The 12614-nt window shown below is 37.2% G+C and overlaps 1 protein-coding gene across 23 annotated transcripts in view; it reads left to right on the top strand.

Annotated features, from left to right (window-relative positions):
• The window catches only part of MCTP1 (multiple C2 and transmembrane domain containing 1), a 520292-nt gene that overhangs the window by 277724 nt on the left and 229954 nt on the right, over positions 1 to 12614 (top strand). For all 23 annotated transcript variants that reach the window (XM_045040171.1, XM_045040175.1, XM_045040217.1 and 20 more), the window contains exon 3: positions 3597 to 3739. In XM_045040171.1, coding sequence (XP_044896106.1) covers positions 3597 to 3739 — 143 coding nt within the window. The remainder of the gene's footprint in view (positions 1 to 3596; positions 3740 to 12614) is intronic.

Here is a 12614-nt window from a genome sequence, read left to right as displayed (position 1 = left end):
AAAACACAAGGCCCAGTTTCTTGAAATCACTTTTCTTACAAAAGAGTTATTCTTACTTTTTGGACGAAAGAAAGAGAGCATTGTTACATCCTGAAATGAGTGTTTGGTGATGATGTGCCAGAAAGAGCGCTATTTGACTGGTCTTCAGATGTGAGTTCTCGTCTGACTTGAAATGAGCCACTTGGCCTGTCCTGGTTTTCTCATCTGTAAAATGGAGACTCAATTGTAGGGTGGATAAACAAATACTGAGTGTGAGCATTCTATAGACCAGAGGAGGCTGCTTGTCATTAGTAGCATTATTTATAGTATCTAATGATTATTCAACATCTTTCCAAAATTATTCCCCGATGGTACTTTAGAGAAAAGCAGGAAAATATGGATGTTTGGGACATAAGTAGAGGGAACATTGCATCTGAAAATCTAAGTTTGCTTCTATCCTGTTACTTCCTGGCTTACTCATTACATGACTGGGGTCAAGTCACTCTGAATCTCAGATTGCTTCTCATCTTCAATATAGGTGGATAACGTCGTCTTTTATCAACATCTCAGAGGATGCATTTAATAGTACTCTGTACACTGTAAATTGACTCAGTAGTCATTAATCTATACCGCCACATCTATTAAACAAATATTTATTGAGTGCCTCCTCTGCTCCAGACAGTGTGCCGTGTGCTGGGGACGAGTCTTGGCCTTTATGGGGGTCATAGCCAGCGGAAAAATGCACACAATAAACAGACATACAAAGTAACCTATAAGTAACATACATAATGATTAGTGCTGTTAAGCAAAGAGCAAATGCCAAGGGAAAATAATAACAAAAATTAATTCAGATTGGGAGGTTGAGAAAGGTATCTCTGAGCAAGTTACATTTAAACTAAGACCAGGAGGAAAATACAATGCCAACCAGGCAAAAGGGGAAGAGAATGGGAGGGAGGGACTTTTCAAGCACAGAGTCTTGCAAGAATATGCAAAGACTGGAAGCAGAAAATAACTTCCAATGACAGGATAGCTGGAACGTGGTGAAGGGCCCAAAATGGAGTTGGAGACATGGCAAGTCCTGTCTACCATGTTACAGATTTTGGATTTTATTGTAGGTGTAATTGAAAGCTGTTGAGATGTGTTAGGCAAAGAAGGGGGAAGATTAGATTTGTATTTTTAAAAGCTCTGCCTGTCATCTAGTGAACTAATGGAGGGGGACACAGAAGGTGTGGAGAGCCCAATTAGGAGGCTATTATTATAGTAGTACAGCGAAGAAATATGGTAGTAGCTTAACTAGATTGGAGGCAGAGAAGATAGATAAGGTGAGTCTGGGGATTAATCGGACTTGGTGGTGTCCTGGATGCAACGCATGGAGAAGAAGGAGGTATTGAGAACAATTTCCGGGTGTCTTGTATAAGCAGTTGTCAAATGATGAAGTCATTACCTGACCCAACAAAGCCTGAGGGAGGAGCAGTTAGCAGGAGAGAGGATCGAGACTTAAGTGTTGGACATTGTTGATGATGGGATGTCTATTAGATATCCAAGTGGAGTCAACAAAAGTCAAGAGGAACAGAGGTCTACCACCCACACCATTAAGTCAGTGATTCATTCAGTTAGTCATCGGATGTTTATTGGGGACCAACAATATGTCTGATTCTGTACTAAGTGCTGGCGATTTAAAACAAAACAAAACAGTGATCCAAATGGCTCTCATATTATGGAGCTCCTTATATTTTAGCAGGTAGCATAGTTACATACATGAATTTGAAATCATGAGGGCATGACTGAGAAATTTCATATAGGTACGTAGATTTTAATATCCCTCCAAGTATGTGCTGCAAAACTCCCAATCCCCAGGGTCCTCAGCCCATAGTTGGGAACCACTGTGTTAAAAGTAGCAATTTTAAACTTTTTGGTTACACTGACTCCCCTAAAGAATGCATTATAACAGGTTACCATATAATAGCCTGCATTTACATTTATAAATATTTTTAAAGTTTGTATCATTTTGATAAAAATCAAACTGTCGAAATGGGAATTTCACAATGGGAAATTGGGATCATTATTTCGTTATACCCAGGCCTAGGCATACAAAAAGCTGGACATTAAAGTTACTTCAGGAATGTGGAGAGTTTTGAGAAAACCCCCAAATGATTAAATAAGAAAAGCCAAATCCTACAAGTCAGTCCTTATTTTGAGCACAGATATTTATGCGTCATTGCAGTGAGGGGAGTGCTGAGAGGGGATGCTGGTAGTAAGCTTAAGGATATCAGCGTACTTGTAACGTCTAACATCTATATCATGCTTCACAGTTTACTGAGCCCCACTTATATTTTTCTTTAAATCATATAGACCAAAGTTACCAAGTGTAGCTTCAGTTTAGACAAAACAAAAAGAATTAAACGAAATCTTATCATAACAGAGTCGGGCCTTGTATAAAGAACTATTTCCTGAGGATGAAGATTGTCACACTGGAATGATTTACTTGAGGATGTCTCTGATTCACCTTCTCTAGGAGGCATAGACTCACCTTCTCTAATAGCATAGACTCATTAGATCCATTGGCCTCATTCATCAGTCACAATGAGAAATGGTATGATATATATAGAAGCCTGTCAAAGCCCTTCCCCCATCCCTGTGTAGTAGAAAAATCACAGGCATTGGAGTCAAACAGGCTTGGTTGGAATTTTAACTTCATCTCCTGTTAGCTGTGTATCCATGAGCAACTTACTTAACAGCTCTGATTTTCTTTTTTCTTTTTTTTTTTAACATTTATTTATTATTGAGAAACAGAGACAGAGCATGAGCATGAGGGGCAGAGAGAGGGGGAGGCACAGAATCTGCAGCAGTTCAAGCTCTGAGCTGTCAGCACAGAGCCCGACGCGGGGCTCAAACCCACCAACTGCGAGATCATGACCTGAGCTGAAGTCGGACGTTTAACCAACTGGAGCCACCCTAGCTCCGATTTTCTTTATTATCATAGGGAGCTTGGGAGGTGCGCAGGGTTAATATGAAGTTGGCAGTTGATTAAATAAGCAGTTGTCCCCTTCCCCCAATGGCTTACTCTGAGACCTCCAACCTTTCCTAGCATTTTAAAATTGAAAATTCTGAGCAAGAGAGAATGTGGGACCAAGGATGAATTTAAAGTCCAGTTTGTGACTCACCTTTCCTTAAGCCCATCACACTAGTATAAAGTTTGAGCAGCATATTTAAGTCTAAAACTAGTCAGTTAGGTCAAGATGCTGGATCATCTTTTTGTAGTTGACCAGATGATACCAAGAGAAATGTCAGATTCATCTCTGTTATTTATAATATGAATTAAATTGACATATGCAGCATGCAATAGAGGTTTTTAAGTATCAGGACAGGGTTACCATGTAAAGATCAGAAAAAAAAATTACTATTATTATTATTACTTAGATTTAATAGTATTATATACTGTCCCTTTAATATTTAAGGAGAATTTTAGGAAAAAAAACCTTAACCTTTATTTTCCCATGTGATAAGCTTTATTTAACTTTTATTCCTTTAAATACTTCCTTATGTTTAAATGAGCTATTCTCTTGCTTCCAACGAAAGGCATGATTAACATGAATCAATCTGTATCTCTTTAACAGGGACAAGTGATCCATACGTGAAGTTTAAAATTGGAGGAAAAGAAGTTTTTAGAAGTAAAATAATACACAAGAACCTCAATCCCATATGGGAGGAGAAAGCTTGCATTCTTGTTGAGCATCTTAGGGAACCATTGTATATAAAGGTGAGCCAGTTATTTGTTTTTCCCTAATGCAATGACATAAAACTCGCTGTTTGATGGTTTTCTATCATGTATCCTTGTCTGATGAGATTTTTCACGAGAGATAAATTCTGCTGTGCACAACTCTAACCTGTTGATGGTGTGACAGAAACGAAATAGAGGGGAGGGGAAGCATGGGAGCATTTTTCTTCAGGACAGTTCTATTGCCAGTCACGTAGGAGGATTATGGACTCCATCTTCTCCTGTTTGGCGAAGTTAAATGATTTAGCACACTCTGGGAATATATATAAACAAGTCTCCATAAAATCTAGCAAGGAAGAAAGCTTACACAGAACCTAGTCTTTTTGTCCAAGAATTATATCAGGGGATCTACCATTACTGGTTGCAAACAAAATATTTTCCTTGAAAGATGAGAAGGATAAAGATATCCAAAAATGGAAAGAAAAAAAAAAAAGGTGTTTCCTCTCACTTGATGTAGTTTTTTTTGTTTGTTTGTTTGTTTTGTTTTTGTTTTTGTTTTTAAGAACTTAAGGAGATTCCTTGTTTTGTTTTTTAAATTTTTTTTAATGTTTATTTGTTTTGGAGAAAGAGAGAGAGAGAGAGACAGAGTGCAAGCAGGGGAGGGGCAGAGAGAGAGGGAGACACAGAATCTGAAGCAGATTCCAGGCTCTGAGCTATCAGCACAGAGCCCAATGCGGGGCTCAAACTCATAAACTATGAGATCATGACCTGAGCTGGAGTCAGACGCTTAACTGACTGAGCCACCCAGGCGCCCCAGGAAATTTATTTTATTTTCCTACCTAACTTCTCTTTAATCCATGTCTCCAGATACTTTTTCTGTATCTAATTCATATTTGTAGACACTCTTTGTGGTTCCTGTGTTCTGACTATCCACTCAGTGACCAAACCTTTTTCTATTTTTACCATAATAACCACATTTTGCAACTGGCACTTGAGCCAAAAATCTCATATAATCACTCTTTGAGCAACCTCTAGGCATCCTCATTCCCATCAACGCTTCATTTATATTGCCTCCATTTGTTTCTCTTCTACACAGAAAGGGAAAAAAAAAGTAATGAGGCTTTTATTAAAATAAGAGCAGAACTGACTGGTCTGAAGGTAGTGAATTACCTCAGTTGAATGTTCACAGTCAGGTACAGATCCAACTCCTTATTCCACTCTTTCCCCTTCTCATTACTGCACTTGATTAGTCTTAAAATAACCATAGCAGAACAGTTTTTAAGATTGGTGAGAAGAGAATCTTCTAAGGACATAGTTGGTAAGTTTCTAGAAGTCATTATAGGAGAATAGATCCATATTTGCATAAGAAACAGTCTCAGAGCACCTGGGTGGCTCAGTGGGTAAAGTGACCCACTCGATTTCAGCTCAGGTCATGATCTCACAGTTCATGGGTTCCAGCCCCACATTGGGCTCCGTGCTGATAGTGGGGAGACTGCTTGGGATTCCCTCTCTCTCTCTCTCTCTCTCTCTCTCTCTCTCTCTCTCTCTGCCCCTTCAGTGCTCTCTCTCTCAAAATAAATAAATAAACTTCTAAAATTTTTAATTAAAAAATAAAAGAAATAGTCTTGAATGGACACTGGCTAAAGAAAATCAATTAAATAGAATTCATGAACTGTCTTTTAACATATGAGTGACAGCATAAGTATTATTAATGTGGCAATATTCATGGCCAACCTTCCTCCCACCAAAGGGAAGATCTTCAGAGTTGGAGATGCTTTTCGTCCCTCCTCTCCACTTCTAGAGAGAAAGAAATATCTACGTGAGAAAAAAGGGAGTGCCTTTATAATAAAGAACTGAGATAGAAGTTGTAAAAGGAATTAAAAATACATATAAATGATATGTAAAGGAAATTTTATTTCTAGGGAGGTTTGGAAGAGATGAGTTGGGGTAGCTGTGGCCATGGGGATGATGGACAGGAGAGGAAAGCGGGGGTTACTAAGGATTGAACTGAACCATTTGGATCTTATTTAGGGTCCCTTATGAGAAAAATCATGGAAGGAACAAGATTTGTTCTTAATTACTTTTACTGTGTGTCTGTTTCTTTAATGGGATATTACTCCACAACAGAACCATGTGGATCTCCAGTCTTTCAAAGGATTAAGAAATAAACTTCTCAAAATTACAGTTAATTTCTTTTGCTATTCTCTTGAGCTTGAGAATGAATATTCATCTCTGTAGAAATCTAAATGTCAAAATGGATATTTGGAAAAGAATATCACAATAGGCTCAAAAATAAACAAAAATCTGTAGTACACAGAAAAAAAAAATGGTGGCAACATTTTTTGTTTTGGTTTGGGAGAGAATATGTCCACACATATACTTGTGCCATTGGAGACAGGGATACTACATACAGGCCCAAAGCCTTGGTTAACAACCACCATATAAGCCAAAAGCTAGGAGAGAGACCCCAAAGATTGTTTTTGTTTTTTTCTGTTTATTTACCACGTTGAGTTTTCAAAGTATGGCATCATGTAGCCACGACTTAACTTGTACCATACAGAAAAAGATACATAATGAATTATAAAATATTTGTCACTTTTGTACATTTCTACCTAAGAAAAATGATTAAGTAGAAATTATACTGGTCTTTCATGTACAAACATAAAATGACAATATTTTTATGTAATACTTATGCTTCTAAATATGCTTTCGTATTTTTCATTTGATTTTTGTTTTCTATGAAATGCATAGGGCATCTTTTGAAAAAAGTCTCTAATTTTTTGCTTTCTTTTTTTTCATTTTTTATGTTATCTGCTTTTTGCCTAACCTTGCATACACAGAGACCTAAATCAAATACACTGGTGGAAATATTTTAAGAATTTCATGAACATTGCTTTATTTTCATTGTCTCTACATAGCCATGTGTGATTGACTGACTTGATTTTGATATGATGCCCATATCCTATGTACTGGGAGATTAATCTTCCCTGAAAGATTTCTTAGGGACTAACTGATTCTGTACTGACAGGCAATATGAAAATGCATCCATGTACTAGATGGTTAGAAAATACTGTCTACAACCCTCCTGTCTGTAGTTAAAGGAAAAAGAAGCTTATATGTGCCCTGTAATCTGATTTCTATCAATGTAAAGGTTACCAAGGGAAACAAAATTCACTTCTGAGCCAAGATTATAAAATCACATTAAAGTTGCAGTGCTTATACCATTTCTAGCAAAAACAGATTTTTCCCTCCAAAAAATCTTGGAACTGTCATTTTAAAAAAATTAGACACAAAATAAAAAATAATATACATTCCAATTGGTTAGAATTCCTATAGCTTTTAATTTTAATAAGACTATTCCTTCAGTTCCAAATGACTTTACAGTAAGGGCAGATAAAAACAAGTCTATAGGAATGGACTTGAAATATACTTATAAGGTCGTAGTAGAAGCTGGGGGTTTAAATGCAGTAGTTTTTTTTTGTTTGTTTGTTTGTTTTTTTAACGTTTACTTATTTTTGGGACAGAGAGAGACAGAGCATGAACGGGGGAGGGGCAGAGAGAGAGGGAGACACAGAATCAGAAACAGGCTCCAGGCTCTGAGCCATCAGCCCAGAGCCCGACGTGGGGCTCGAACTCACGGTCCGCGAGATCGTGACCTGGCTGAAGTCGGACGCTTAACCGACTGCCCACCCAGGCGCCCCTAAATGCAGTAGTTTTAACTGAGACAAGAGCCACTGGAGCCTGGTCGGTAGCCACAGGGATGCCTGCTCAGGCACACATCTTAGATAAGAGGGTAAATTCAGCATCCATTTCAGCTGAATTGAATTAAATTTTCAATTTTCATTTCACTGACACTATTATTCAAGTTACACAGTGAACACCCAGAGTTATAGTGGAAAAGAGAGAAGTAATATAAAGGGGAAATGGTTGTATAAATTGCTGCTTGTTTGGCCTAATCACAGGCTAAAAATCTGGGTATTAGATTCGAGTGCTTTTCTAACTAATAGAAAGGTTTTGATAATTAGGAAGGCAATTCTGTTTGGGATCAGATTACTGTGTCTAAGACTGTCATTTTACCAAAGTTGACATTTCCTTAAATAACTCATATATATCCAGGCTTAAGATTTAAAATTGATGGGATGCCTGGGAGGCTCAGTTGGTTAAGTGTCCGACTTCAGCTCAGGTATGATCTCACAGTTCGTGAGTTCAAGCCCCATGACTGGCTCTGTGTTGACAGCTCAGAGCCTGGAGTCTGCTTTGGATTCTCTCTCTCTCTCTCTCTCTCTCTCTCTCTGTCTCTCTCTCTCTCTGTCTCTCTCAAAAATAAACATTAAAAAATTTTTTAAAAGATTTAAAATTGAAACATTCTTCAGCATGGTTCAAGTTAAGCACCATATTGCTATCTTATGCCAAATTATTTCTGAGTAGGTTTTAAGGGCCCTAAATGAATGTCATATACCAATGATAGTCAACCCTGGCTGTACATCAGAATTACCATGAAGCTTTTTTTTGTTTTTGTTGTGTGTGTGTGTGTGTGTGTGTGTGTGTGTGTATGTGTGTGTGTGTAAGAATCCAGATGTTCAAGTGTCTTCCCTACAGACTTTGATTTAGGCCCTGAATGGTAGAGTACAATCTTCTGTACTTTTGAAACACAATAGGTTATTCTGATGCACTGCTTGGGTAGGGAAGGAACTATTTTTCTAGACTTATAAATGGAAACACCTGAGTAATTGGAAGAAAATGTTTCCAACCCTAAACCACACAGCATCCAAACCAAATTATTCCAAAGTTAGATGCTTGTGTCATCTTAGATGTTTTGTGTGGTTCAAAAGTACTTCCTAAATGCATGAATCAAGAATCTCAACTATTTTAGCAACAACAACAAAAATCAATAGCAAAACAAAACAAGGAAACAAAAAAATGTGACTGTACTTACTTTCGGTTTATGGGCAAAGAACATAGGAGGTTATTGAGTCTTGGGAAGATAGAATCTCTGGTCACATTTTCACTATAATAATAACTACCATTTCTTGAGCACCATGCGAGGCACAAGGCCTACTTTATCTCATGTAATCCTCAAAATACCTGACAAATGACTTTCCTCATCCTCATTACATAGGTGAGTAAGACTTAGAGAGATTTAGGGTTTCCTATGTCCACCCAGTAATTATGCAACATAACTTGTATTTTCTACTAAAGATGACTAATTGCAATGGCCCCAGTTAGGTTTTCTTTTTTCTTTGCGTTACAATGTCAGTCCTACGATTTTGAGTTTAATTATTCTTGTATAGTGAAATGGTTATTTTGAAGCTGCCTGAATATGAAAATGAGTCATGGACATATTTTCTTCATAGAATCTTAGATCCTGGGTCACATTACGTGATCTGGGTCCTGTTCCATATCCTATTCCCATTATGCATCTTTATTCAAAGGCCACTCTCTCTGATTGTTCTCTGAAATATCTTATAAATAGCAGTCCCCATCACTCCCATACCCTGAGATATTTTTCCCCATGGCACTTATCATTACCTGTCATGCATTCATTTATTATCTGCAGCTCCCCTATATGTAAGCCCCAAGAAATCAGAAAATTTTTTCTGTTCACTGCTGTATTTCCAGTGCCTAGGACAATACTTGGCACATTGTAGATGCTAAACAAATATTTCTCACATAACTGAATGAATAAATATATGAATCATTTGAACTGGCAATTGAAAACTCCACTGAAGTCGTAATTACCTTTGGGCATTCCAGTCATTTGAGCTAACAAATTCCCATTTGTGGGAGCTGAGCTTTCTGTGACTGTTTTCCAAGAGCATTTTAGCTGGTGTACTCCCTGATGCAATTTTTCAGGGGAGGCAATTAAATCAAAATGCTAAATAAATTCATTTATTAGAATAAAACATTTTTTGTTCTAAACTCACGTGAGAATGAAGAGAGGTGTTATGGAAACCAAGCAACTTTTATCTAATGTTATCTAAGGTTTCCACCTCTCCCAGGAGATGTGTGAAGGCAAGCATCCCATCTAAACTGTTCACATGTGAATTCACAGTGCTTCCCTCACAGTGGGTACCCAACTCGTATTTGCTAAATTTAAATGTGTTCTATTCTGAACAGAGTATCTTGCACAACTGAATCTGAATCCAACCTCTTCAAAGCACCAAATTTTGGGGGGAAGTGACATAAACTTTTTTAGCTTTGGATTCCTTATCTGAAAAATGGAAACAACAATACCCTGTTCACTGAGTTCTATACAACATAAATTTCAGAATCTCCATAATATGTTTAACAGATAATAGTGTCTAATGGATAGTAAATATTGAATAAACATTAATCAGTGTTCACTGTGCTTGTTGTTATTGCAGTGGGAGTACCTTTTCTTTTCTTTTCTTTTTTTTTTTTTAAGTTTATTTATTTATTGGAGGGGGCAGGGACAGAGAGAGAGGGAGAGAGAAAATCCCAAGCAGACTCCATGCTCAGCACAGAGCCCAACATGGGGCTCAGTCTTATGACCCTCAGATCACTACCATGAGATCACAACCTGAGCTGATATCAAGAGTTGGACACTTAACTAACTGAGCCACCCAGGTGCCCCAACAGTGGGAGTATCTTTTCCTGTTTTATCTCTTCTCTATGTTCTGTATTTCTGAAACTTTCCCTAAAGCAATGCTCCTTCTGACAGGTAGTTTATAGAACTTGGAACCAAGTCGCAAAGCTAATAATTTCATTAATGAATGGATTCTAGTTGTTACATTCTTTCCCATGGTTATGCATTTACTAATGAATAGGAGGAAACTAAAGTAAGCACCTAGCATTAGGACTGGAGGAAAGACTTTCACCGTGAGAGTTAAGAAAGTTCGAATGTTGAATCACCCATTTGGACTGTCTCCTCTAGCCAGTTCACTGTATTCACAGCTCTCCACTTCACATGTATGTGTGTACCCCAGATGTTGGTTGATTATCACTATAGTCCCTAAGAGTTTTAGCTTTAGGGTGATAAAATTAGAAGAGATTGCGTAAGAGAAATTTGTTTAATTTTGAGTATAAATTTTATGTTGTAAAATACAATATTTGTAGCCACTTGCAAACAGTGAGGTGTCCTTTGCCTGAGACGTGGCAGTGTATTCTTGTGATATGCCACTGGGCACATGACTAGATCTCAGAGGTGTAATTGATCAAGGAGAATATCTATTACAGGAGCACTGTGCTTTCTATAACAAATGTACTCCTGAAAGGTTGTATATAAATCAAATGACTGTGAATTGAATAATTTAGAAGGCCTTAGAGGAACTTATCACTTAAGTAAATCCCCTTATGACTTCAAACTTAAGAGTCCTTTTGTAATGCAAAGTATTTATCTTTTTATTTAAATATCAATTTTTTTACATATTAAGTTTTTTTAAATCAAAGGCTATTAATACTGGAGAAAAACCAAGGATGCAGGCTGCTGTACATATTGTTCCCTCTGCTTCAAGTTTTCTAACTACTGAGCCCAGTTGTACTAAATTCTCTCAGCCTAATGGATTCTCACATCCTGGAGAGTTCCATGGCCTGGTTGATCTTTTCAAGAGCTGGCTTACTTGTCCATGCTCATTTACTGCAATGTGCAATACAAAGATTTTCTGTTTGAAAAGATCCAGAAGCACAGCTCCAAACTTCATCTACTAGCATCTTTCTTCCATCTTAAAAGCTTTCCCTGATCTCTATTATTTTTTTTTCAAACGCTATTCTTTTCTTTACAATACTTATCAACATTTGGAATTACATATCACCTGTGCACTTCCTTGTTTAACATCTGTCTCCTTTACTAAACTGTAAGCGATGATGATGTCAGCTTTGCTCACCCCTGTTTATGCCTAGCATATTGTCTGGTACATAATAATTACTTAATCAATATTGACTGAGGACAGAATGAGTAGGAAAACTAATGAATGGATAGAAGTTAGCCAACTCCCATTTTCTTGGAGGCTTTCGGAAATGGCCCTAATTGATCTAGCTCTGAGCTGTCTCTTCAGCCTTCTTCTTTCCACTCTCCATATTTCTTACTCTGCTTCAACCACACTGACTTCTTGACCATTGCGTGTGTTGGTCATTTGCTGTTTCTTCTGCCTGGGAATGATCTTCCCAAACTGGCATAATCCTTCTCATCATTCTGGTCTCTACATGACACACTTCCTGCACGAGGCCTTCCTGGACTCCCTATCTAAAATAGCAGCTTCCAACACACCCCCTTAGACTTTTGTGTCCACAGTGCTCATCACTGAAGTGTATTTATCTATTTGGGTTTGTATACACTGTCTCAGCTCTTAAATGCAGGGTCCAAGAGATCAGGGACAATACTTTTTTATTTATCATAGTATGAATAAGAACCATAAAAGGCACAAAGAAGATACTGGATAAATAAATAGAAACACATTATCTTTTCCTTTCTGATTGTTGTTGGTAGTTACATTAATATTATTTCCTGGTCTTCCTTGTGATGATAAAAACTAAATTTGACTTAACCTTAATATGACTTTACAAAATGTTTTAATAACAACACTTCAATTTTAACTTATTTGTATATTTCAAAAGACATTGTCCTATAATATCACAGAATTTATCTTCAGTGACCTGAAAAACACGAAGGAATTAGAATCATGTACTCATCACCAAGAGCCCACTATGGAAGACATATTTGTTGAATTTCATACTCACTTATTTTTCCTTCCAGTAATGCTAATATCCCTTCTATAATATGGGGAAAATATTCTAAGCCTGGGTTCCTCAGATTTTTGATGATTTACTATATTTTACTTGATTTTGTTATTCATCTTCCTTAAAGTTCTATTTGATATAAATAACAATTTTAAGTAAAAAATGCAATTTCCTTTGAATATTTTGTGAGACCCTAACATTTCAAACAAAGAAAATTTTG

This window comes from Felis catus, chromosome A1 (genome assembly GCF_018350175.1).
Source record: "Felis catus isolate Fca126 chromosome A1, F.catus_Fca126_mat1.0, whole genome shotgun sequence".
NCBI lineage: Eukaryota > Metazoa > Chordata > Mammalia > Carnivora > Felidae > Felis > Felis catus.
Note: the sequence above shows the minus strand (reverse complement) of the source record. Positions and strands in the feature narration are given on the sequence as shown.